The following is a 23361-nucleotide window of genomic DNA, read 5'->3' on the forward strand; positions in this document are numbered from 1 at the left end:
TGCCCCTCCCAAAAAAAAAAAAAAAAAAAAAAAACCAAAGCAGAAATAAATGAAATTGAAACTAAAAAACAATCCAAAAGATCAATGAAACCAAGAGCTGGTTCTTGAAAAAATAAATAAAATAGACAAAACCCCTAGCAGGCTCACAAAGGAAAAAAAGGAGAAAGCACAAATACACAGAATCATAAATGAAAGAGGAGAAATCACAACGGACACAGCAGAAATCAAAAGAATAATCAGTAACTACTATGAACAGTTATATGGAAACAAGTTCAACAATCTAGAGGAGATGGACAAATTCCTACAACTCTACAATCACCCAACGCTAGATAAAGAAGAAATAGAACACCTAAACAGACCAATTACAAGCAGCGAAATTGAAATGGTAATTAAAAACCTCCCCAAAAACAAAAGCCCAGGACCTGATGGATTTACAAATGAATTCTACCAAACATTCAGAGACGAATTAGTGCCTATCCTTCACAAACTCTTCCAAAAAATTGAGAAGGAAGGGACAATACCAAACACGTTCTATGAAGCCAATATTACACTAATACCAAAACCGAATAAGGACAACACAAAAAAGGAAAAACTATAGGCCAATCTCCCTAATGAACACTGATGCAAAAATCCTCAATAAAATTTTAGCTATCAGAATCCAACAATGTATCCATAAGATAATTCACCACGACCAAGTTGGATTCATTCCAGGGGCACAAGGATGGTTTAACATCCGAAAATCAATCAACGTTATCCAACACATCAACAAAAAGAAATATAAAAACCATATGATAATATCAATAGATGCTGAGAAAGCTTTCGACAAAGTGCAACACCCATTCATGATAAAAGCCCTTGAAATTCTTGGGATACAAGGAACATACCTCAACATCATAAAGGCCATCTATGACAAGCCAACAGCCAGTATCATTCTCAATGGTGAAAAGCTGAAAGCAATTCCATTAAGATCTGGAACAAGACAAGGATGTCCACTCTCACCACTGCTTTTCAATATAATACTGGAAGTCCTAGCCAGAGCAATAAGACAAGAGAAAGACATCCAAGGAATCCAAATAGGAAAAGAAGAAGTCAAACTATCACTATTTGCAGATGATATGATAATATACATAGAGAACCCCAAAATCTCCACAGAAAAACTAATTCAACTCATCAATCAATTCAGTAAAGTGGCAGGATACAAAATCAACACGCAAAAGTCAGTAGCCTTCCTATACACAAACAATAAATCTGAAGAAGAAGAAATCAAAAAAAACACCCCTTTTATTATCGAAACAAAAAAAATCAAATATTTGGGAATAAATCTAACAAAAGAGGTAAAGGACCTATACAAAGAAAACTATAAAACACTGTTAAAAGAAATAGAAGAAGACACAAAGAAATGGAAAGACATCCCCTGCTCATGGATTGGAAGAATAAACATTATTAAAATGGCCATCCTACCAAAAGCAATATACAGATTCAATGCTATTCCAATCAAAATCTCAATGGCATTCTTCAAAGAAATAGAACAATTATTGATGAAATTCATATGGAATCACCAAAAACCCGAATAGCCAAAGCTCTACTGAAAAAAAAAGAAGGAAATGGAGGCATCACACTCCCAGACTTCAAACTATACTACAAAGCCATAATCATCAAAACTGCATGGTATTGGAACAAGAACAGACATACAGACCAATGGAATCGAATAGAAAATCCAGAAATAAACCCACAGATTTATGGTCAACTAATCTTTGACAAAGGAGCATAGACTATGCATTGGAGCAAAGAAAGTTTGTTCAATAAATGGTGCTGGGAAAACTGGGTCGCTACATGCAAAAGAATGAAGCTTGACCACTACCTCACACCATACACAAAAATCAACTCAAAATGGATTAAAGAACTAGACATAAGACCTGAAACCATAAAATACATAGAAGGAAATATAGGCGAAACACTATGGGATTTGCACATCAAAGACATCTTTACAGACACATCACCCAAAGCAGTGATAGTGAAGAGAAAGATAAACAGCTGGGACTACATCAAATTAAAGAGCTTCTGCACAGCAAAAGAGACAATAACAAAAACAAAGAGAAACCCCACCAACTGGGAGAACATTTTTGCACCCAACACTAATGATAAAGGACTGATCACAAAAATCTGCAAAGAGCTGATGAGACTCAGCAACAACAAAGAAAATAATCCAGTCAAAAATGGGCAGAAGAGCTAAAAGGGAAACTTCTCTGAAGAGGAAATGCAAATGGCCAACAGACATATGAAAAAATGTTCAACATCACTTGTAATCAGGGAAATGCAAATCAAAACTACCATGAGATACCATCTCACACCAGTGAGAATGGCACATATTAAAAAACTAGCAACAACAAATGTTGGCGAGGATGTGGAGAAAAAGGAACTCTTGTGCACTGTTGGTGGGAGTGCAAACTGGTCCAACCACTATGGAGAGCTGTGTGGAGATTTCTGGACCTACTAAACATAGAGCTTCCATATGATCCAGCAATTCCACTCCTAGGTATTTACCCAAAGGACACAGAAACATCAATTCCAAAGAGCACCTGCACTCCTATGTTTATAGCAGCACTGTTTACAATAGCTAAGCTTTGGAAACAACCCAAATGCCCAAAAATAGATGACTGGATCAAGAAGATGTGGTACATATATACCATGGAATATTACTCAGCATTCAAAAAAGATAAACACATGCAATTTGCAGCAACATGGATGGCACTGGAAGGGATCATGCTCAGCGAAATAAGCCAAAAAGAAAAAGAAAAATACCGGATGGTCTCACTCATAGCAGGAATCTAGAAAACTTAAATAAGGGACCAGGAAAATGAATATAAGAAAGTGAAAATCAAAATCAACAAAAAACTATGAACCAGAGACACTTGTTGGGGGGTGGGGGGCGGGAGGGGAAGGATTGGGGTCAGAATGGGGCGTTTGCAATTGTATGGGGGAATATAAAAATAAAATTTAATATTAAAAAAAATAATAATAAATAATAAAAGATGTAAATTTAAATGTCCTCATTTAAATAGGGTTTTTTTTTTTTTTCAGAGTACCAGTGAAATGACAGTAATTTATTCAAGAGTTATTAAGATACGCTATGCCAGGCCTTAGGTGCTAGGGAGAAACCAATGAACAAATCAGGCAGCCCATAATCCCATGGAGGAAAGTGGCAGTCCCCAATATTTGCCTATTTCAAAAACCATCACCCCTCTCTATTTTTTTTTTCACTAAAAGATGCTATTTTATTTGGAGCCAATGTGTCATGTTTTTTCAAAGTCACATTTCCCAGTTCCCTGTGTCCCTATAACAGATCACATGACATTATTTTGATTGATGATATATAAGTGAAAAACATATTCTGAGTTAACATTGGTCAAATTTCTTGACAGGCAATTAATGAGGGGACAATCAGTGTGGACCTCTGGGCGTGGAGTGTTCCAAACGGAAGATCAGTGATGGCAAGTGTCCTGGGATGGACCATGTCTAGAGGGTCCAAGGAACAGCAAGAATGGCAGTGCTGCTGGAACGCTGGTGTTGGGAAGAAACTAATCGTTGTCCATCCTTGTAAGTTCCCATGCCAGGAAACTGATTAAGTTGCCATAAGATAGAATAGCAAGAGCAAAGATACATCTTAATTGCATGGGCACAGAGGCCCAAACACGGCTAGTGGAACTTCTTGGTCATTCCAGTGAGTTATGTAGTAACAAAACTTGGAAGGAAAGAGATCTTGGATCTTCTGTATTTCAGTTTTCTTCACCTCAAAATAATCAGCCTGCCATGTTAGCACACACTGGGGAAAGCTGGATGGTCTTGAGAAGTTAGCAAAGAGGGCAAGGTGGAGAGCTTAGAGTCAGAGAGGTAAGCAGATAATGAAGGGGTTTCCAGGCCCTGGTAATATAGACTCCGAAAAGTATAGAAATCTAAAAAACTTGATGTAAGAGGTACAGAGATGTAAGAGTTTAGAGACTAGTTGTCAGACAACAGAAGAAGACATAGGAGCTGGCAAAACATGGTGAAGTAGAAGAGAGGGCCGAAATGAAGAGCCAGTGGGGTGGCATAAAGGACAAAGGGCTCTTCTGCAAACATAGGAAAGGATGTGAGGCATGATCACCATCCTTAATTAATAAGTAAGTAAACTGGGCCTCCCCGGTGGTGCAGCGGTTGAGCGCTGGGTTGTGAAGCTGCCCGCAGCCTCTGCAGCACCGGTTCGATCCCCAGCTGCTCCCCGGCCACAGGAGGAGGGTCCCACATGGCGCGCAGACCTCTCCTGCCGCCCGCTGCTCCCCTCAGCAGTGTACTTCGGTCCTTCTGCCTGCTCTGCCTCCCGCTCTGGCTCTGGTGAATTCTCTCGCCCTCCCGCGCTTCTGACTGTACCCAGTGCTTGTATAAATAAATAAATAAATAAATAAAATCTTTAAAAAAAAAAAAAAATAAGTAAGTAAACTGAAACTGACATACACAGCCAAAAAGGTTCAAGTAGAAATGATAGGTAAAGAAGACAGACAAAATCCAATGTAGGGGCTCTCTGGTAGTCAGTGGTTAAAGACAATGCTATCAAGCTACTGCCAGCCAATGCAGCACGAATTTGATCCCCGGCTGGCCAGGGAGCATACTTCATTGTGCAGCAGACCTCTCTCGCCTGCTGCTCCCCTCAGCAGTGCATTTCTACCCTGCAATGTAAAAATATTTGTCCACAGTTGTAGTTAGAAAAGAGGTGATGGTCTGTATGATGAGCTCAGTCATTAATAAATGGCCTTAAGATTTGAGGAGACAGGACCTCCCCAGTGGCGCAGTGGGTTGAGCACACCTTTGTGAAGCTGTCTGCAGCCTCTACAGCATGAGTTCGAGTCCTGGCCAGCCAGGGAGATATCCTCATGGCCCGACAGACCTCTCCTGTCTCACCTGCTGCTCTCCCCTCAGCAGTGACTTTGGTCATTCTGCCCGTCTGCCCCCCACTCTGTCTCTGGTGAATCGTCTCACCTTCCTGTGCCTCTGGCCTGTATCCCAGCTCTTGTATCAATAAAATAAATCTTTTAAAAAATCATAAAAAAAAAGTTTTGAGGAGACAGAAATCATTGTCATGAATGGAAATTGGTCAGATATTGACCGAAAGGTACAACTTAAACAAACCAGCTGATGTAATGGAAAAATGAAAGGGTAGAGATGATAAGGTAGACTCCGAAGAAAGCCATCCACAGGGTAAAAATCATGACTTGCAGGTGAAGAAGGCTCTTCCAGAGATGAAGTTCATGAATTTGCTTATTTGTAAGTCTATGGTGAAGGCCTCTGTAAATCCAGTAGATCAGCATGTTGGTGAGAAAGAGGAAGGACCACACAGGAACAATGAGTTGATCCAGCTGTTTGGAAACTCTCCTATGGTGTCATGTAAATTGCTGTATCCTCTCAGCTCCACAGGAACAGTGAGAGGGTGGGAATACTTACTCCATGGTAATGACCTAACAATAAACATGATTCTCAGTAGACTTGATTCTATAAATATTGTGGGTGGTTCATTAGGGAATGCCTATAGACAAAATAGCACTCATTGTCGCAAAGAGGAAATAAAGGATAAAAGCACCAAGATTTCTTATAACTAGGAGAATGACATACTCTGGCCCTGTGGTTGGATATGGAAATGGTATAATAATATAATTATCTGCATCATCGAGTACAAGATCCATCTGAGCTCTAGCAAGTAGGGGAGGCTGGAGGATCCAGGGGTGCTGTACATGCAACAAGACACAATGGGGGACTCAGTCAGTGGGAGTCAGTTTTTTTTTTTTTTTTTAATTTTATTTATTTATTTATTTATTTATTTACTTGTTTGTTTGTTTATACATGCACTGGGGACAGTCAGAAGCGCGGGAGGGTGAGAGAATTCACCAGAGCCAGAGCGGGGAGCAGAGCAGGCAGAAGGACTGAAGTACACTGCCGAGGGGAGCAACGGGCTGCAGGAAAGGTCTGCGCACCATGTGGGACCCTCCTCCGGTGGCCGGGGAGCAGCTGGGTATCGAACTGGCGCCACAGAGGCCGCGGGCAGCTTCGCAACCCAGCACTCAACCGCTGTGCCACCGGGGAGGCCCGGGAGTCAGGTTTTGTCATCAAATGAGTCTGATGCCAAACTAGAGAGGGTCAGTCCACCACCCAGCACTGCCGGACCAGGAAGCCTGGGCTGGTTTGCAGCCCTGGTCAGCAATAGGCGCAGCCTGGGGGGTTCAAGGGTTAGTTTTTAAGTTTCCCTTAATATACCCCTTTGTTAGACTTTCTATATCCATATATGGGTGACATATTTGTCTTTCTCCTTTGGACTTATTTCAATTAGCTCCATCCATGTTGCCCCAGATGGCATGAGTTTGTTTTTCTGATAAGTAGTACTCTATTATCTATATACCACATCTTGAATTCTCATTTGTTTTCAGGCATTTTGGTTGTTTCCATAGATTGGATATTGTAACTAATGCTGCTGTGATCATGGATGTGCAAAGTGCCCTTCATAGTAGTGTATTTGTGTTTTGTGGGTAGATACATAGGAGTGGGGACTGCTGGGCCCTATGGCATATACACTTTTAATTTTTTAAGCAATCTCAATACTGTTATATACATTTATGTGTGTGTGTGTGTGTATGTATAAAATGTCATTGTTCTTTTTTATACAATATATGCTTGTATGCTTTCTCCTCAGGTGTATTCCCCATGAAATTCCCAGCACCAATTCACCCATGAGCCTTCACCACGGTCCCTTGTGCTCTTCTCTCCCGTGTTTTGCTCCTTCTACCTTCCCATCCCTTGCAAAATGTCTCTGATTAATAGCTGCTTGCTAATTTTGTTTTTTTATTTATTATTACTGTTGGTTATTTTCCTGATCCCTTATTTGACTCCCCTATATTCCTCCTATAAGTGAAACCAATGTATATTTTTATTCATTTCTGGCTTATTTCACTGAACATGATCCCTTCTAGCTCTATGCATGTTGAGAATGGCATGTGCTGATCTTTTTGATTGCTGAATAGTATTTTGTTGTGTATATACCACATCCTCTGGATCTAGTAATCTATTTTTGAGCATTTCTGTTGTTTCCACTTCTTACCTATCGTAAATAGCACTGCAATAAACTTAGGGGGCAGGTATCCTTTTCAATTAATGCTTTTGTATCCTTTGGGTACATTTCTAGGAGTCTAATTGCTGGATTATATGGAAGCTACACCTTTAGCAGGTTGAGAAATTTCCAGATAACTTTCCATAGTAGTTGGACAAGTTTGAATTCCCTCCCGCATGATAGGAGAGTTCCCTTTTCTCCACATCCTGGCCAAAATTTCTTGTTGCCTGTTTTTTTTTTTTTAATATGTGCCATTCTCACTGGTGTAAGGTGGTATCTCATTGTGGTTTTGATTTGCATTTGCCTGATTTAAGTGATGTTGAACATTTTTTTGTATACCTTTTGACCATTTGCAATTCCTCTTTGGAGAAGTCTTTTTAACTCTTCTTCCCATTTTTTGACTGGATTATTTATTTTTGTTGAGTCCTGTGAGTTCTATGTAAATCTTTGTGATCAGTCCCTTACTAGTTGCATTGTATGCAAAAATTTTCTCCTAATCATAAGGATGTCTCTTTGTTTTGGTTAATGTCTCTTTTGCTGTACAAAAGCTTTTTAGTTTGATGTAATCCCAGCTGTTTATCTTTTCCTTCACTTTCTTTGCTTTTGGAGTTGTGTCTTTAAAGATGTTATGGATATTTATATCATGTAGTGTTTTGCTTACATTATCTTTTATATATTTTATGGTTTCAGGTCTTTTTTTTTTTTTAAAGATTTTATTTATTTATTTATTCACACAAGCACTGGGTACAGTCAGAAGCGCGGGAGGGTGAGAGAACTCACCAGAGCCACAGCGGGGAGCAGAGGAGGCAGAAGGACCGAAGAACACTGCTGAGGGGAACAGCGGGCGGCAGGAGAGGTCTGCGCGCCATGTGGGACCCTCATCCGGAGGCCGGGGAGCAGCCAGGGATCGAACCAGCGCCGCAGAGGCTGCAGGCAGCTTCGCAACCCAGCGCTCAACCGCTGTGCCACTGGAGAGGCCCTGGTTTCAGGTCTTATGTTGAATTCTTACATCCACTTTGAGTTGCTTTTTGTGCGTGGCGTGAGGTAGTAGTCTAACTTCATTTTTCGCATGTAGCAGTTCAGTTTTCCCAGCTCCATTTATTGAACAAACTGTCCCTGTTCTATTGCATATACTTTGCTCCTTGGTCAAAGACAAGTTGTCCATAAATATGTGGGTTTATTTCTGGGTTTTCTATTCAATGCATTGGTCTGTGTCTGATTTTGTTCCAGTATTACGCTGTTTTAATTAATATGGCTTTGTAGTATAGTTTGCAGTGTGGGAGTGTAATGCCTCCATTCTCCTTCTTTTTAGTCAAGAGTGATTTGGCTATTTGCCGAAACCTTGATACTGAAGGAGTCTACATTCCCAAAACAATGTAGAACTGTTCCCTATTCACTAGGTCCTCACCAGCACTTGTTAATATCTTGTCTTTCTGATATAGGTCATTCTCACAGATATGAAATGGTTTTGTTACAGCAACTTCCCAGAGAAATCAGACAGCATTCAGAGAGGTGGACAGAGAGAGATTTTATGTCACACCAGTGGGCTCAGTGGGTTTGATCCCCAAAGAGCTAAGCACCCAAGAACAAGAATGGCAAAGTTTTATACAGTTTGTATGAGGAAATTTTCTATCCCATCCATCATAGCATAAGTATTCTTTATTGTTCGGGAAAGGGCTTCAAGGGAGTCACAGCTAACATCACCGACAAGCAGTGCAGTACACCCAGCAACTTCTTGGCTTCAGCAAGCAGCAGAAAAAAAGCGGTAGATGCCCCCAAGCAGCAGGCTTGGGAAACTTTGTTTCATTTGCCTCCCTTTGATACCCCTAATATATGCTAGGCCATACCAAGGTATGGACCCATAGCAAGCAGCAGGAAAGGAGCCTAAGGGCTCATATTGTCCAACTAACATTTGGAGTTTAGTAGCTTCCAAACAGAACTGGAAAAATTGAGTGGCCAGATTAAAGACACGGCCCAAAAGCAAGCATCACAAGACGGAGACCAGTGGACCCAGGACAGGCGCGATCAAGGCACAGTGTGGTGATGTTGTCCCACCAAGAGAAACAAGAGAAGCAGCCAACACTGGGGTCCAAACCCAGCAGCCCATAAGCATTCCGCCTGTGATGCTTCTCGAGCTCCCGCCGTGCTCAGGCCAACCCCCTTCCGGGCTGTGGTTGGAGCAGGGCTGCAGCAGGTCACGGTGTTTGGTCGGAGTCTGCAGGGTCAATCTGAGCTGGTGTGCAGGGTCCAGGCAGACCGTCCACTGTGCTGACATCTCAGGCGAGCTGGCGTATCTGGGGAGCATTGTTCCCTCGGAGCAACACCTGCAAATTTGACAGCAGTCGGGTTGTAAGGATGACAGTACAGGGCCCCACCCACACAGGTTTGAGTGGCTCTTTTTCCAGTCCTTTACCCAGACTCAGTCCCCAGATTTGTGGGGATGAACTGGGTATCCCAGAGGAACGGCACCCTCTGGATGAGTTTCATGAATCTTGTGTAGGACATTACTAAGGAGCTGAAACTGCCGACTTAGTCCCAGTTGGCCAGTGTGTCTGAGGTCTCCCCTCACCATAGACACAACAGGGGAGGCCGGCCAAACAAAATCTCAAAGGGGGTGTAGCCACTGGCCCGGGGAGTGCACCGAATTCTGAGCGGCATTAAGGGAGAAGGCCCACCCAAGGCAAACCTGTTTCCTGGCAAAATTTTCCCAGAGTCGTTTTAATGGTTCGGGTGACACGATCTACTGTCCCTGAACTCTGTGGCTGGTAGGCAGGAAAGGCTGGGCCAGTATCACTGCTAATAGTCACGGGGACCCCATATCTAGGAATTATTTCTCTTACAAGAGCTTTGGTGACTCCTCGGGCCTTTTCCGTTCTGGAGGGGACACCTCTACCCACCCACAGAAGGTGCAGATCAGAACAAGTAAATATTTGTAGCCTCTGGGAGGCTTGATTTTTCTGAAGTTCACCAGCAGGTCTTAAAAGGGGAGGAACCTGTGTGTTCTACACAAATCTGGCACCTGAAGAAGCAAACTGAAGGAAGAAGAGTTTATCCATGTGGTAGGAGCCATCACTCCCCTGGTGTTTTTGCCCTTTTTTTATATATATATTTTATTTTTTTATTATTTTAAAAATTATTTATTTTTTTACATCATTGTTCATTTTTAAACAATATTTGCTTCCCCACCCCCTCAAGTGTAGTTCCCATAGAATTTCCTTCACTGGCGCACGGGTGCACCATCACCTCAGTCCCATTTGCCCCTCCCTCCCCTGCTTCCTCTGATCCCTCTCCCTCCTCCTACCCTGTAGGATGTCTCTGGTTTATAATAGTTTGCTTTTGTTTTGTTGTGTTTTGTAATGTTATTATTTTTTTAAGCTGATGTCTTATTTGGTTCCCCTAGATTCCTGCTATAAGTGAAACCATCCAATGTTTTTCCTTTTCCTTCTGACTTATTTCACTGAGCATAATTCCTTCTAGCTCCACCCATGCTGCTGCAAATGGTATGAGTTTATCTTTTTTGATTGCTGAGTAATATTAAGAATGACACATATAAAAAAAACTAGCAACAAGAAATGTTGGTGAGGGTGTGGTGAAAAAGGAACTCTACTACACTGCTGGTGGGAATGCAAACTGGTCCAACCACTATGGGAAGCTGTCTGGAGTATCCTCAGTCTACTAAATATGGAGCTACCATATGACCCAGCAAGTCCAATCCTAGGGATCTACGCAAAGGACACAGAAACATTGATTCAAAAGAACACCTGTACCTTTATGCTTATTGCAGCACTATTTATAAAGGTAAAACCTAGAAACAACACAAATGCCCAAAAGTAGATGACTGTATCAAAATGATGTTGTACATACATACAGTGGAGTATTACTCAGTGATCAAAAACATAAGCTCATGCCATTTTGGAAATATGGATGGAGTAGGAAGGGATAATAAGCTTGATAAGTCAGATGGAAAAAATAAATATCAGATGGTTTCCCTTATATATGGGATATACAGAAATCAACAAGGGTCAGAATAAAGATGAAATTTGCAAACTGATCATAGATCTGAGGCTACAGGAGGGAAAAGGGAGACAGATGGTTCCAAACAGGGGAGGGAAGAGCACAAGGGACTGTAGTGATGGATCATGGGTGCTATGGTGGTGAGAGAACTATAAGGACTACACCTGAGCGAAAAATCAAGTATTATACAAAAATTAACAATGATGTAAGAGAAAAAATAGATTTAATAAAAAAATTTATATCAATCACTGATAGCTAGAAAACAAAATTAAAATATAGAAAAAAAATTAATCAGAAAAACCTGAAGTCACAAAATGGGGGTGAGAGAAATCCTATAACATTCAGTCCCACACAAGGCAGAGCTCCCATTCTATGACGGAAAATAATGTTGAAGAAATTCGGGTGAGTTACATTAAGTGATAACATTCTCAATAGCCCACTGCATCCTAAGACTGTCCCACTCACAGCTCCCCACAACCTGGCCCCATCCTCTGGGGTGTCCCAGGGGGTGAGAGACATCCCAGAGTCCTGGGGACTGTTGCTGCTTGAGGAAGCACAGAAGAGACCTGGTCAGAGCCCAGAGATGAGATCCTCAGAGGAACTGATGAGGGTGACTCGCCTAGAGTTCCCTCTACACTGTCCTCTACACTGCCTTCTGATCCACACTTACCTGCAGCCTGAGTGTAGCTGATTGCCTGTGCCTGTCCCCCTGTGGGAAGAAACATCATGTGAGACAAGGGAGGAGTCAGCCCATGGAGCCCTAAAGGAATCCCCAAGTCTGGGTCACAGGGAAGTTTCTAAAAATGTGATTGAAGACCAAGGTCAGGACTGGGATATATGAAGAATGGATATGAAAGGGAAATGGAGTCTTTCCTCAGGACAGTCCTTCCCCTATGACATTTACTGGGAAAGAGATCCCCATCACCACAGTTATAAGGTGAATAATTGGTGATTCTTTTTCAAAACTGCTTTACAAAAGAGTGAGTGCTCGCAATCAGCTCCAGACTGGGCAACATATGTATGTGGATCATACTCCTTAGTAACCAGGTAGGGCAAGTTCTCCCTGGTACTTGAAAGCCCCCAGTGGACAAGACCCCCCACTCCCTTCCCTATCTGAACACTTCTTCCTCCACATCACAGCTGTACCCACCGCAGCTCCAGTGAGCACAGCGCCAAGGAGAACCAGGCCAACAATGATGCCCAAGGTGGGGATGGAGGACTAAGGAGGGGGCACTGGAAGTGAAGGGAAGGAGAGACTCTGAGCCCCAGATCTCCACCTGATACTCTGAAGGTCTCCAAAAGGGCCCCAGATTCCTCTGAGCAGAAGGTCAGTGCCCACGATCCCTTCTTACCCCATCTCAGGTCTCAGGGCTCCAGTAGTCCCTCATGCTGCACATGGCACGTGTATCTCTGCTCCTCTCCAGAAGGCACCACCACAGCCGCCCATTTCTGGAAGGTTCCATCGCCCCCAGGCCTGGTCTCCACCAGCTCCGTGGCCTGGGTCAGGTTCTCCCCATCTCGCTGCCAGGTCAGGGTGATGTCCGCAGGGTAGAAGCCCAGGGCCCAGCACCTCAGGGTGACCTCATTCTCAGAGGTGGGGTGGTGGGTCACTTGTGTCTTTGGGGGATCTGAGGAGAAGGGACAAAAAGTTCACACTTTGGGTTTTTCCTTCCTGGACACTGAAGCAGCCTCACTGACCATCCTCAGAATGGACATGACAATTGGTTTGGAGGGAGGAAGCACAAAGTCCAGAAACCAGCCTAGTCTGGAGAATCTGGATAATCAGGTGAGAGCCCAGGGTAGGAGGATGCAGGTCTCTAAGAAGAACACAGACTTTTGCTCCTGACCTGGGTGAATGGCACAGAATGGCAGGAGTCAGATCCAAAACTGTTCTCAGACCAAAAACAAGACCTTGAAAGGGAAACGCATGGTTCCCAGGATGGCTGCCGGGTCACAGGATCCAGGGAGAGTTATTTCAAGATGGCCTCCCTCCCTCAGGAGAGACTGGATTCCTTAACCGTCCAGAAAAGTGGTGTCTTCTGGGCGAGTCTCTCTCTAGCACAGAACATGAAACCCAGGGGGACTCTCCCTCTCTGCCCAGAAAGCAGCTGCTGTTCTGCCCATTATTCCATTTTCCCTGTGGGGCGCCAGGAGAAGGGAGATATGGGGCCTTGTGGTCCCTCTTACCTGTGCGCTGCAGCACCTCCTGCCCCAAAATCAGGAATCTGAGGAGCCACGGGAAGCACCTGCTCTGCACACTCATCCTGACACGCTCGGCCCTCCCCTGCGCCTCCCACTCGCGCTGGGTAATCTGAGCCACCGAGTCCGCGGGGGTCCAGGAGCGCAGGTCCTCGCTCAGGGAGATGAAATCCGCGCCGTCGTAGGCGAACTTTTCATACCCGCCGAGGAGACGCAGGTCTGGCCCCACTTCACAGCCAAACATCCTCTGGAGGGTGTGAGACCCTAACACCCATCCCTGTGGTCAGCCCTGAGGTCACCCCACGGTCACCCCCCTCACCCTGAATAAACCTAAACTGATAATGAAAGGGCCGGCAGGAACGTCCCTTCCCGGTGGAGGGTCCTGGCAGATCCACCAGCCTCGAGGGGTCAGTGGACCCTGAGACTCGGGACACCCCGGCCTTATGGTGGGAATGAGGGGTGACCTGACCCTGGCCCCGCTCCGCGAAGCTCACCGTCCTTGCTCTGGTTGTAGCGGCCGCGCAGGTCCCTCAGGAGCGTTTGGAACCACTGTGCGTTGTTCCTTTGGATCAGAGTCTCCTGGTCCAGGGCCTCCTGCCCCACCTGCCCCGCCCAGGGCGCCCGCGGCTCCGCACTCTGGCCCGGGGAGTCGCTGTCGAACCGCCCGAACTGTGTGTCGTCCACGTAGCCCACGGCGATGTAGCGGGGCTCCCCGAGCCCGGGCCGGGTCATCGCGGTGTAGAAAATCCTTAGGGAGTGGGAACCTGGGGGCGGGAGGGGGGACCCGGGCTGACCCTCCTCTCTGCGCGGGCCCAGGGCCCAGGGAGATGGGCCTGGAGGGGAGAAAGGGGCGGGGCCGTGAGAGTGAAAAGGCGGGTGGGCCAAGAAGGGCCCAGACTCAGGGGACCAGAGCACTCAGGGGAGGCGGGAGGGACAGAAGGGGCCAGAACACAACCGGCCTGAAGGGGTAAAAGAGGTTGGGGGGAGATGAGCCTTTCCTGGGGTCCTGCACCCGCAGGGGGCTCCTTGCTCCTCCCTCCTGGGGCAACAGTGTCCAGCTGGACACGCACTCACCCGCCCGGGTCTCCATCAGGGCCAGGGGCCCCCAGAGCAGCAGCAGGAGGGTGAGGGGCATCACACCCACATCCAGGGCTCTGGGGAGAATGAGTCCAGGAGGGTCCTTGGAGACTTTGTAACTGGAGCAGAATGATGCTGATTGTCTTCCCTGGACACCCCCAGGAAATGGGGAGAGAGAATGGGGGTGAGTGTGGGGTCATCAAGTCTGCACCACCCCACAGAGCCTGTGAGAGAGAGACATGATGCTGTGACAGGGTGACATCACAGACAGGAGAGGCTCCAAATTCCCTTCCCCACCTTAGGGAGGAGTGGATTTGGGCTGGGAGAAGCAGCAGCCTGGAGGAATGAAGAAAGTAGTAGTGTTTTCAGATAATTGAAAACTGTACAGGTGGTAGTTTCTCCAAGGTTATTTGTTAAGTGAAACCTGAAATAATATCTGGAATATTTCCTATTCTGTTACATTTCCATAGCCTTCTCTTGCATATTGGTTGGAACTTGTGCTAATATATGATTTTTTTTAATTAATTAATTTATTATATAAGCACTAGGTATAGTCAGAAGCGCGGGAGGGTGAGAGAATTCCCCAGAGCTAGAGCGGGGAGCAGAATAGGCAGACTGACGAAGTTCACTGCTAAGGGGAGCAGCAGGCGGCAGGAGAGGTCTGCCCTCCATGTGGGACCCTAGCTGGTGGCAGGGAATCCGTCTGGTGCTGCAGAGGCTGTGGGGAGATTCCCAGCCCAGTGCTCAACTGCTCTACCACCTCTGAGGCCCTAATGTATACTTTTTTAAGGTGATACGTTGTTTCACTAAGTTACATAGATATTTAGTGCTAATTACACTGGAATCAAATGCTCAAAAAAAGTTTTATTTTTTAATCACAAATCCCAAAAGAAAAATTTGTACTGTAAATTGTCAAGTAGTGATGCACTCAATTTTTCATAATTCTGGTTTTATCTGAGAGCTTATTTTATCAGGCAAAATTACGGTCACTTGCTAATTGTTGATATTCTACAAGAAACAGACATTCAGCCTCTGTGGTGGTGCAGCATGTTGAGCACAGTGTTGTGAAGCTGTCCACAGCCTATGCAGCACAGGTTCCACTCCTGGCGGGTTAGGGAGATTCCCACTGGCCTGGCAGACCTCTCCTGTCTCACCAGCTGCTCCCGTCAGCAGTATATTTCAGTCAGTCTGCCTGTTCTGCTCCCCACTCTGTCTCTGGTGAATCCTCTCACCCTCCCGTGCCTCTGGTCTGTACCCCAGCTATTGTATAAATAATAATAAAAAAAAAAACTTGGAAAAAAAAGAAAGAAACATACATTCATTTTGAGGATCATGTGTGCTAATTAACCAAATTTAAATAACCTTAGTTTTTGTCATTCATCCCTTCAGGGAAGATTGGTATTGCCCACAAGTAAAAAGAGTCTAATTCATCTCATACAAATATTTTCCTCGGGACTCAGTGCTTGGGGATGCCACAGAAGTGCTCTGTGTGTCCTTCCAGGTCAGCACACCAAATATTTTAAAATGTGAAGTTGAGGATAATGCACTAATGAAGATAACGTTTAATGTTTTTCCAGGACATTTTCAAGTGAAACTGGCTAAATGATTGTTCCTGCAGGTAAGTGCTGGTGAAGAATCACTACTTCTGCAGTGGTACCATAAGCTTCACTCTTACTAAATTTTACCTCAGCAAATGCCAAATAGTGAAAAGACAAAAATGTGTCTAAGTGATGTTTTGAAACTAGTTTTACCTCATGACCCCATGAAAGGTTCTCGGTGACTTCAAGGGCTCCACAGACCACACTTTGAGAAATGCTTTTCTCAGGAAACCAGATTGCATCTCCCAAGTGTTCTCTGCCTTTGCCTGCCCTTCACCTCCCAGAATCCCTCTCCCTGGCTGGCTCCTGCCTCCCCAAGCTGCCTCCCCTGCAGATACGATGGGGAGCAGAGACAGGACCCTGGAGACGTGGAGCTTGCACTGTCGTGAGAGTTGGACACTGAGTAAAGGTGACAAAGACACGTGTAAACTGGACCTGAGGCCTGTGCTGGGAGGAAGGAACGTGTTTACTGTGAAAGAGAGAAGCAGGAGCCCTAACACTATTATCAATAGTATCAAGAGATGGAAAAAAAATTAACAACAAATTAAGCATAAGGAGAACAGATTATATCTATTCCCGTAACTGTCACTTCCCTCCCCTGACACACAGGCTCTGGCCCCATAGACCAGCCTGTCCCCTCTGCCCTCAGCCCCTCTCCACGTCCTGTTTTAGGACCCAACCACATTGAGGAGGCCTGTAGCTTAATCTGCCTCCTGGTCCTGGCCCCGTCCTCACCCTCATTTATGATGCTCTGAAGGACGGACCTCCCTCTGGTATACAGAAAGGTGTCCCCCAGACAGGCCACTTTGGCATGTGTATTATTTCCATCTGAGGTTCATCAGGGGTTCCTCTTAAGAAACAGTTACTGCTGCAGGGGGCCTTGTTGCCCCAGCCAGATAAGACACTGGCAAGCAGCAAAGCTAAAGGGCCTCACACCGTGGGGCCGAAGCTAAAGAGCCTCACACTGTGGGGCCAAAGATTCCTTGTGCCTCACACTGTGGGGCTGAAGATCTAACATTCCTTCATTTTTTGTTCTTGGTCATAAAGAGAGACAAAATTTCCCAGAAAGTACATTAGGCAATAAATTACACATATCAGCAGACTGTAAGTGAATGGCATGGAAAATTATCTGTTTAGAAATTAGTTATTAAACAATTGGGCCCACTTGACAATGGGAGACAATTTATTGTATATATCTGACAAGCAATCTAACACAACAATTATAGTAAATCCTTCTTTTGCTTTTTTAGAAGTTTCTTAGGATAGTTTTAAATGAAGTTAACTGTGTTAAGGAGTTTCTAGGTAGAAAAAGTTCCGATAGCTGAGCAGCAGCTGGTCTCTGGCTGAAGGCCATATGAATAGAAGAGTCTTTGGATGCTTAGGCTTTAGCTGATAGGGGTGCACTGGCGGCTATCCACTGTCTTAGATAATTGTCTAGCTGAAATAATAAGTTTTAGTGTTAGGTTTGGTTTTATCTATTAACCTTGAAAGCTACCGTCTAGCTGAGACCCGTAGGAGCCAGTAGTCCATGGGAATAAAATACACTAATTGTTTCTGCTTTGCACATGATGATATAATTTTCTGATTACTAAAAATGAATAAATAAAGACGTGCTGAGTCTCTCGGCAGAAGAGATTTGCACCCCATTCAGTATCAGTGTCTCCTTAATCCCCTTCCCTTTAGCCCCTAACGTGTCGCCTAGGCCGTCTCATCCTTTCAGGATCACCTGACATGACATTTTGCTGGAGGCTGGTCCCCGGCAGGTTACCACTTCTATAACTACCTGGTATGAAAACTGGTGGTCTTACCCAAAATTAGAGTTATACCAGAAATGAGTTTTGTATCTGAGAAAACTACCTATGTGTCAGGGATAACATAATTATAGAACATCTGGGCTTCATCATATGAGCCATCCTGTCCTTGCCTTGTGACCCCTCCTCTCTCCTGGGGTCCCAGGTCCCATCTCACTCCTTAGCTCAGGAGACACATCCTCGTTTCCTGACAGGGATATCAGACACTCATTGAGATGTAGATCCCCTATGCATATATAGGGAATTTGGTTATTTTCTAGTACTAAAAAAAAAGAAAAAAGAAAAAAAAGAGTTTATAAATTTCATTGCTCAAAATAAGAGTTATTAAAAATTAGAGATTTGATCATAGAAATGAATAAATTAGTAGAGGAACTGGAATATTAACGTCTCACTCTCACTAAATAATGTAAATGGAAAAGAAATGACAAGCAGAGAGAAGACCTACAAGAAACTGAGTCTATTGATGGGGAGATTCCAACAAGTTAATAATACAAGTGTCTAAAAGAATGGACAGTGGAGGGCCTCCCTGGAGCCGCAGGTGGTTGAGCTCAGCGCTGTGAAGCTGTCCAAAGCCTCCGCTCTGCGGGCAGTGCCGGTTCTATCCCTGACGGCCTTGGAGCAATCCACATGGTGAGCAGACCTCTCCTGTCTCGCCCGCTAAACCTCAATCTGCCTGTTCTGTTCCCCACTCTGTCTCTGGTGAGTCCTCTCACCCTCCTGTGCATTGGGCCTGTACCCCAGTTCTTGTATAAATAAAAAAATGGACAGTGGAAATGATGAGAAAATTTCAAGAAAATCCCTGAGCATTCAAAGATAAAATGTGCACGCTAAGGTCCTACCTGGTTCCGCCTACAGAGGAACAGCCCCACACCACGATCCCCCCCAGGAACTTTCAGAAATAGGCTGGAGGACAGACCTTGGGGCCCTCAAGAGACAACTCAGGCCTGGAGGCCAAAAGACCCTGGAGCCAGGCCTGCCCAGTCCTCAGGGGAATCCAGCCCAGACCCCATGTCAGGCCCAGGTGAGGGAGGCCCTGGTGGCACAGACATTCACTTCAGTTGTTCATGGGCTCAAGGGTTACTGTCCACGTCCCTTCTCTAGTGGGCAAAGGACATTACTGGGCAAAAGGGGAACGAAGATGATGGACACAGAGAACAGGACACAGGAAAATCAGCCACAGGGGAGGGGGTTTAGGAGCGAGGCCAAGGGTGAGGTGAGGGATCCAGGCCATCAGCCCTGCCCAAGTGAGCAGGCTCCAGGCCCGGGAGGCAGGACTGAGGCTGTGGGGCAGGGGTCTGCACAGGATGAAGCGGGTAGAATAGCTGGTTTGTGATATGTCCATGGAGATTCTGACCCTGGGGAGGGTTTGGGTGTGATTAAGATTAAGCAAAACAGGAATGAAGGTCATGAGGGAACAAGGTAATTATAACTGCAGAGAAGAAAAGTATCCTGGTCTACTCACTACTCAGCTGGGACTGGTTCTCACTATCCTGGTGTGTATCTCAACAACCTACCAGAGGGGCCTCAGGGGAAGATGCCTGTGCTGTGGATCTGGGGCCACCTCTGAGGCCTCTTTGCCACTCAGTCAATTCTCAAGGCCTGGGCAAGAGGCCTGGGCAGTGTGGGCAGGAACTTCTCCAAGATCCTGGCTGAAAGATTCCATGTGAAGTAGAACAAGGAGCCCCAGAAAGGCTGTGGGGAGAACAGTGACTGGTGACCCTGGGGAGAAAGCCACAGCTGTCATCCAACAGAGGAAATACAAAGAGGAAGCAAGTGACCAGGTGCTTCAGCACAGGCCCCATTGCTCTGTGCTGGCCTAGCCCTGAAACAGGAACCATTGCTTCTGAAATAACCACGACTCTGGTAAAAGGACATTAAAAATGTTGAACAGGACACGTCTCATCTGATGGCGGTGTTGGTAAAGATGGACCAGGCCAACCCACCAGTGTCTCCTCAGATGTTGGCCACCTTGTTCCTGGTGTTCCCAAATATCCAAATCTATGGCTAGCCACAAATTCTGACCTTTGATTCCTCAATTCAGTGAGATTTTTTTTTTTTTTTTTTTGCTTCTGACTCATGAGGTCATAACCATGCAAACCCTGGATCTTGGGGTGCATCTCAGCAACCTGCCAGAGGAGCCTCAGGGGCAAATGCCTGTGCTGTGGATCTGAGGGGCCACCTTCAAGGCCTCCTTGCCACTCAGCCAGCTCTTAAGGCCTGGGCAAGAGGCCTGGGCTGTGTGGGCAGGGACTTCTCCAAGGTGCTGGCTGAAAGATTCCATATGAAGGAGAAGAGAGCAGGGCAATCGTCAGGGGCCCTAGATAGGCTGTGGGGAAGACAGTGACAAGCCTCCCTAGGGAGGAGGCTGCAGCTGCTCACCCAGGAGCTGAAGCACCAGGAGGAAGCAAGTCACCAGGCCCTTCAGATCATGCCCCCATGTTCTGTGGTGCCCAAGTCCTGACACAGGAGACAATTTTCCTGAAAGAACACAATTCAGGGTAATGAGAATATTAATGTGAACAGGATGCATCTCAATCAAAGCAGGTGTTGGTATGGATGGACCAGGCCAAGTCCAGAGAGCAGCTGCTGCAGAACCTCCTAGAAGCAGGCACTTGAGCATGTTGGGAGCTAACACTGAGGAGATACTGAAAACTCAGACAGAGCCAAGATTTCTGCCAGGCTGACAGGCACGCAGAACAGCTTAGTGGTGGTCTCCATCCTCCAGGCTACTCAGAAAAATGGGTGCACATTGAGGCTTTCAAGGACAGGCTGGAGACCTTGACCTGCCCCCAGAGTGTGGCTACATTTGTGGGGCTTGGATTACCATGTGCTTCAACTGTTCTGTGTCTTTGCCTTGATTATTCTTTGCTTTGACTGTTCTGTGCCTCTCAGTGTGCAGGAACAGGGAAAGTTTGCGATAAGAAACCTCTCAGGGCAAAAGTCCTGGTGTGAGTGTCTATACGTGCTGGAAACAGCGTGTGCAGAAACAGCAACAGGTGTGGTGGTGAGAGCAGCATAAACACTGAGGCTTTCCTTGACTCTCTCTGTTTCCCAGCCTTGGCTGGGGCCAGCTGGTGACTCGTCCCCCGCATCCTTATGCATTCCTTGTGCCTGCTGCTTATTTGATCTTTTTATTTTCTGTTTGATTCTAAATATAAACGAGACTGCCCTTGGAGCTGGACTGCACCTTCGTGGTATGATCCCTCTAGGCTTCTCATTATTCTGCACAAGGCCTCTGAGTAATCCTTTTTCATCTCGCTGCCACATATCCTAAGGGGACAACTGGTGCCCCATGTGGGGAACCCGGTGTGGGAACTGAGATGACCTCTCCAAGATGGACCTGGACAAAAGGGAAGCCTATCACAAGGGAAGGACATCCGACTCCATTCCGGTGAGGAGCACAGGCAGCAAAGGGCTGGTCTTGCAAGCCTGCTGGGAGGCCAAGTTAGGTGTTCCACCTAGAGGATTTTTTCTTTTCTCTTCTTGTTTAATTGAATTTTGCTTTGGTTTTAAACTGTGGGGAAAGCACTTACAAGTGAAGAGAAACAACATAAATGACAATTAGAGCCTTTTAAAAGCAGGAAGATACAAAGTAACCAAGCACCAGTTCCTTAAATTACTTCTAATCCTTAGACAGCACTGTCCTCAGTACCCAAAAGGGGGAAGTTAGACCTGGAAGCCTGGGGAAGGCAGGGCAGTGGCTGAGGAAATCATCAGGACCAGGACAGTGTCTCCCCTTCCCGCATGGAGTCTCTTGATCAGCACTGAGACCAGTTCAAGGGGATAGAAGATTTGACATCCAGATGGCCCAGGACTTCCTGCCCCAGCACATCTTTCTCCTCTTCCCCCTCCTCTTCTGTCTCCAGCAAATTTTGAGCCCCCCAAGAAATCTGTTTTCATGAAGGATGACAATCGAAGGGAGAAATATTGTTTGAGGAGGCCAGTGTCCCTAATGTGAAAGTTGGCCATCTGATGTTTTTAAAGAATTTAGAAAATATATTTCTGACAATAGTATTCAAAGTTCATTTACAAAAGAAATTTTTGAAGCTATAGAAATGGGTATGAAATGACTGCATGAGATTGGAAAGTCCTTATCAAAACAGTACTAACCACTGCCCCCAGTGGTGCAAGGGGTTAAGTCTCAGCACTATGAAGCTGTCAACAGCCACTGTGACAGGGTTTGATCCCTGGCCACGGGCCACTGTGACAGGAGTTTGACCCTTATGGCACAGCAGAGCTTTCCTGTCTTCCCCAACGCTCCCATCAGCAGTGTATTTCAGTCAGTCTGCCCATTCTGCTCCCCACTGTCTGGTAAATCCTCGCATTTCCCGCCCTCCCTCAGCTGTTCGTGGTCTCAGGGGTTACTGTCCACGTCCCTCCTCTAGTGGGCAAAGGACACTAGTGGGCAAAGGGGAAACAAAGATGATGGACACAGAGAACAGGACATAGGAAAAGCAACCACAGGGGAGCAGGGACAGGAGAGAGGCCAAGGGTGAGGTGAGGGTTCCTGGTCTTCAGCCCTGCCCAGGTGAGCAGGCCCCAGGCCCCAGGAGGCAGGACTGAGGCTGTGGGACAGGGGTCTGTCCAGGATGAAGTGGGCAGAATAGCTGGTGTGTGTGATATGTCCATGGAGATTCTGACCCTGGGGTGGTCTTGGGGGTGATTAGGAATGAGCACAACAGGAACTAAGCCAGTGATGGAACAAGATAATTGTAACTCCAGGGCCAATAAAAAAATCAATCCAAAAAGGAAAAGCATCCTGGTCTTCTCACTGCTCAGCTGTGACTGGCTCATGAGATCATATCGGTGCAAACCCTGGATTCTGGTGTGTATCTCAATAACCTGCCAGAGGGGCTTCAGGGGCAAATGCCTGTGCTGTGGATCTGAGGGGCCACCGGCGAGGCCTCCTTGCCACTCAGAGCCAGCTGTCAAGGCCTGGGCAAGAGCCTGGGCTGTGTGGGCAAGGACTTCTCCAAGACCCTGGCTGAAAGATTCCATGTGAAGGAGCAGAGAGCAGGGTGACCATCAGGGGCCCTAGAGAGGCTGCCTGGAAGACAGTGACAAGCCTCCCTGGGGAGGAGGCTGCGGCTGCTCACCCAAGAGAAGGGGAGAGAGAAGGGGAGAGAGAAGCCAGAGAAGCCTGGAGTGAAGACTTGCTGGGGGCTTGGAGGCCTGCTGGCCTCCTGCCCTCCCCTACCTGCCTGTGGTGTACCTTTTTGCCACACTACATTTAAAGCTCAATAAAAGCCTGAGAAAGCCACCGAGGGCTCCAGGACTCCTCCTTTACCCAGGTCTGCTCGAATCATAGAAACCTGCTCTGTGACCATCCTGCCCCTATAATTGGTGTAAGTCAGCAGGATGATTCGAAGCAGACAGGTGTGGAGCCCTCCGAAGACCTCAGGAGGGACTGAGGAGGAGCAGACTGTGTTTGCCTGTGACAACGCTGGATGTCCCATGGCAGCACAGGTGGTGACCAGAGTCCAGGAGCTGCTGGAAGAGCTAGAGATGCTGCAGGAGCACAGGAGGTGGACAA

At 46.2% G+C, this 23361-nt stretch overlaps 1 protein-coding gene and 1 pseudogene across 1 annotated transcript; both read right to left on the reverse strand.

The window, feature by feature from the left end:
- LOC119251307 (lathosterol oxidase-like) overlaps nucleotides 1-5714 on the reverse strand; it is an 18827-nt pseudogene extending 13113 nt beyond the window's left edge.
- A 3068-nt stretch (nucleotides 5715-8782) lies between these two features.
- On the reverse strand, nucleotides 8783-14603 carry LOC119251308 (class I histocompatibility antigen, Gogo-C*0203 alpha chain-like; the record flags this gene model as incomplete). Its single annotated transcript, XM_037518654.2, has 6 exons — nucleotides 8783-9453; nucleotides 11814-11852; nucleotides 12496-12771; nucleotides 13331-13606; nucleotides 13837-14106; nucleotides 14417-14603. Coding segments are annotated over 4 exons (996 nt in total), but the record flags the coding sequence as incomplete, so codon positions are not given.
- Nucleotides 14604-23361: the final 8758 nt, after the last annotated feature.

The sequence above is a fragment of the Talpa occidentalis genome, unplaced genomic scaffold, assembly GCF_014898055.3.
Source record: "Talpa occidentalis isolate TD23 unplaced genomic scaffold, MPIMG_talOcc4v2.1 talOcc4.2, whole genome shotgun sequence".
Taxonomy (NCBI): domain Eukaryota; kingdom Metazoa; phylum Chordata; class Mammalia; order Eulipotyphla; family Talpidae; genus Talpa; species Talpa occidentalis.